This window comes from Echinops telfairi, unplaced genomic scaffold (genome assembly GCF_000313985.2).
Source record: "Echinops telfairi isolate 266 unplaced genomic scaffold, ASM31398v2 ScPeMD7_24;HRSCAF=84, whole genome shotgun sequence".
In the NCBI taxonomy this organism is placed as follows: domain Eukaryota; kingdom Metazoa; phylum Chordata; class Mammalia; order Afrosoricida; family Tenrecidae; genus Echinops; species Echinops telfairi.
This window is the reverse complement of record NW_022103921.1, coordinates 621201-624826: the sequence shown is the minus strand read 5'-3', so window position 1 is coordinate 624826 and position 3626 is coordinate 621201. Positions and strand designations below refer to the sequence as shown.

The 3626-nt window shown below is 45.3% G+C and overlaps 1 protein-coding gene across 1 annotated transcript in view; it reads left to right on the top strand.

The window, feature by feature from the left end:
• Positions 1-11: 11 nt before the first annotated feature.
• RAP2A (RAP2A, member of RAS oncogene family) overlaps positions 12-3626 on the top strand; it is a 58351-nt gene continuing 54736 nt past the window's right edge. Inside the window, exon 1 of the mRNA XM_004714047.2 lies at positions 12-325. Within this exon, the coding sequence (XP_004714104.1) occupies positions 12-325 (314 nt within the window). The remainder of the gene's footprint in view (positions 326-3626) is intronic.

Sequence of the window (3626 nt, the reverse complement as noted above, 5' to 3'; positions counted from 1 at the left end):
GCAGCGGGACGATGCGGGAGTACAAAGTGGTGGTGCTGGGCTCGGGCGGGGTAGGCAAGTCCGCCCTGACCGTGCAGTTCGTGACCGGCACCTTCATCGAGAAATACGACCCCACCATCGAGGACTTCTACCGCAAGGAGATCGAGGTGGATTCGTCGCCGTCGGTGCTGGAGATCCTGGACACGGCGGGCACCGAACAGTTCGCGTCCATGCGGGATCTGTACATCAAGAACGGCCAGGGCTTCATCCTCGTCTACAGCCTGGTCAACCAGCAGAGCTTCCAGGACATCAAGCCCATGCGGGACCAGATCATCCGAGTGAAGCGGTGAGAGGGCCGAGGGCCGGGGAGCGGGATGAGTGGGCACGCCTGCTGCACCCCCACCTGGAGTGCAGCCTGGGGACCTGCTGGCAAGGCCCCCTCAAGGCTCCAAGGAAGCTTCGGAGCTGGACTCGGGAGTAATTGTCCCAGGGCCAGAACTCCACCGGGCGTGTCTGGGTGTCGGGGGAGCTGGCCAGGGACATACCTCTGAGGGTTTATGCTCGGCTCTTATTGTCATCTCCTTCATTATCATTATGATTTCCAATCTCAAATGGGAGGGCTTTGTTTTACAACTAAAAATGGGCATCTCCATAACGCACACCACAGCTCTTTGTCTCTTCAGTGATCTTGGGAGTGTTCGCAGAGACCCCAAAGGAACCGAAGTTTAAAACTTGCAGGGGGTAATGACAGGGTGGGTCTGTTTGTGCCAGGAAGAGCAGAGCCGAAATATAGGCGAGACGGTGTTCAGAAGGCACTGGAGTAAAATCTACCTTTGCCATATTGGCAGCAAAAATTGCTCACGTGTGTATTGTAAAGCTGTCCAATCGAGAGCAAAGGGACCGTTCTCATCTCTCAGAATATATTTAAAAGTGCAAGTGTCTCTTACACAACTTCACAGACAGATTATCGGGTTGCAAGTGTATAAGCAATAGAGGGGCACACATGTGCCACTTACCAATGAAAAGCATGGTTGCTTAACTCTGGAACATTTTTTGTCCTTTTCCAAATTTTGTTTGTTTGTTTTCATCAAGCCATCTTTCCTCTTAAAAAAAAAAAAGGTTTCTCTGGACTCAAAACAGAACACTCTTCCAACGTATGACTCAATGTACATGACTTCCAGTGTATTAGCTAATTTAAAGTTAATGAAAATATGCTCTTTCCTGATATAAACTCTTTTCTAAAGAGTTCTAGCTGATAGCTTAAATGAATCATGTTTGCTTTCTGTTCAATTGTCTGAGTATATTTCCCCCTATAATTTCAAGCATTTGAAGTGTTCATATCTTAGCTCAAAGTCTTAGCAGATTTTTCTCATTGCTAGTTGATCAGAAATCATTTGCTTTTATTTCAGCCAGTGTGTTCTGAGAATCTTGTTAATTTAGTGTCATTTTCTTTTTCTAACCCAAGCCCACACATACATTTGAAGACAGATGCTGAAGGATAGTGGAATTTACTGCAAGCACAAGTTATCAGGCAACTCGAATGTCCTGATTTTGAAAGAGCAAGACCAAGTCACATGTACTCAGGGCATGCTCAAAAATTCACAAGTGGTGGATTTTCAGTGCAATATATGAGTATGTACTTTTAATAGCTTAGTGAGAATTCCATGTTTCTTTAGTTAAATTTCAAACTGGGATGAAGCTAACAGCGTCTGTCACCATTCCAAGTTCTGATAGCCCTTTTTTTTCTCTGGACTTGTTTTCTTCAAATTGTATATGGTTAATTGCTGTTGGAAATCATCTGTATATAAGCTTGAAGGAGCAATAGCATTGAAGGGATTCAAATACTTGTTTTCCACCATCCGGCCCCCAACACTACTCAGTACAAATGAAAATATTCCCTACAGCAGGGTAGTCTGATGCAGTGCTGTATCCCAATGGTTGGCCAGGTGCATGCATCAAGTAAATGCCCCAACTGCCAACTCTTCTTCACATGTGAAGATATACATAATGATGCGTGCATGCGTTATAAAGTCCCATACCCAGAGCAAATCTCGGGGCTCAGGCCTCAGGAACACAGAGTACGGCAGGATAGTCTACAAACTGTGGAGGTTCTTCTTTAGTATAGATTACTTTTCAGAGTCTAAATCAGCGGTTCTCAACCTTCCTAATGCCGTGCGACCCTTTAATTCAGTTCCTCCTGCTGTGGTGACCCCCCAACCATAAGATTATTTTCATTGCTACTTCATAACTGTAATTTTGCTACTGTTAGGAATCGACCCCCAAAGGGGTCGCGACCCACAGGTTGAGAACTGCTGCTAAACTCTCTTCGTTGCAGATTGGCGTCCTAAAAAAAACCAAACTCACTGCCATTGAGTCAATGTGGACTCATCATAACCCTGCAGGACAGTGTGTTAGTTTGAGTTGACTGGAGAAACAAACCCAAAGACATGCATGTGTACAGGAAAGAGCTTTATAAAAAGGGTAATTGTACATTAAGAAGACATCCCAGCCCAGTCCAGATCAAGTCCTTAAGTCTGATATTAGCCAATATGTCCAGTAGCAGTCTGTAAAGTCCTCTTCAGACTCACGCAACACATGCAATGACACTGAGTGCAGGAAGATCACAAGCCAATGGGTGGAAAGTCTTGTGGATCCAGTGACAGTGGAAGCATCTTAGTGCTGGTGTGGGCCACATGGCTCCTCCAGCTCCAGGACTCTGGCTGCATCAACATAGCACCATCAGGCTGGTCTCAGTAATGTCTCCCAGGGAGTGAGCATGTGTCCCTCCTCCAGCGAGCTCCATCAAACTGCAACCAGATTGACAGGCTAACCTCCACCTCTTCATTCTGGAGTCTCAAATTGACAGCAGATTATGTAACTACCATGGATAGGGTAAAGCTGCCCATCAGTTTCTGAGACTGTAACTCTTTACTAGAGTAGAGAGCCTCATCTTTTTCCCCTCAAAGCAGCCATGGGTGGTTTCAAACTGCAGACCTGGTGGTTAGCATCCCAAGATGTAAACATTACACCACCCTGGGCTCAGATTTATTTGTATCCTGGAACACCTTTCTTTCTTTTTTTTTTTATTAAATACTTTTATTGGGGACTCATAAATCTTTTATCACTATACATACATTCACCCATCATTGTATCAAGCACATTTGCACGGATGCTGCCTTCATCATTTTCAAAGCATTTTCTTTCTACTTGAGCCTTTGATATCAGCTCCTCATTTTTCCCTTCCCTCCCCCGCCCGCCCTCCTCATGAACCCTTGATAAGTTATAGATTATTATTTTCATATGTTACATTGTCCTCTGTTGCCCTTCACCTACTTTTCTGTGTTCATCCCCCTGGGAAGGGGTTATATATTGATCCTTGTGATTGATTCCCCCTTTCTCCCCGCACCTTCCCCTAATCCTCCTGGTATCTCTATTCTCATTGTTGGCCCTGAGAGGTTTATCGATCCTGGATTCCCTGTGTTGTGGGCTCTTATCTGTACCAGTGTGCATGTTCTGATCTAATCCAATTTGTATGATAGTGTGGGGTAAGGAAGCATTAAAGAACTAGAGGAAAGTTGTGTGTTTCATTGTGCTATACTGCACCCTGACTGGCTCATCTCCTCCCTGTGACCCTTCTGTGAGGGGAT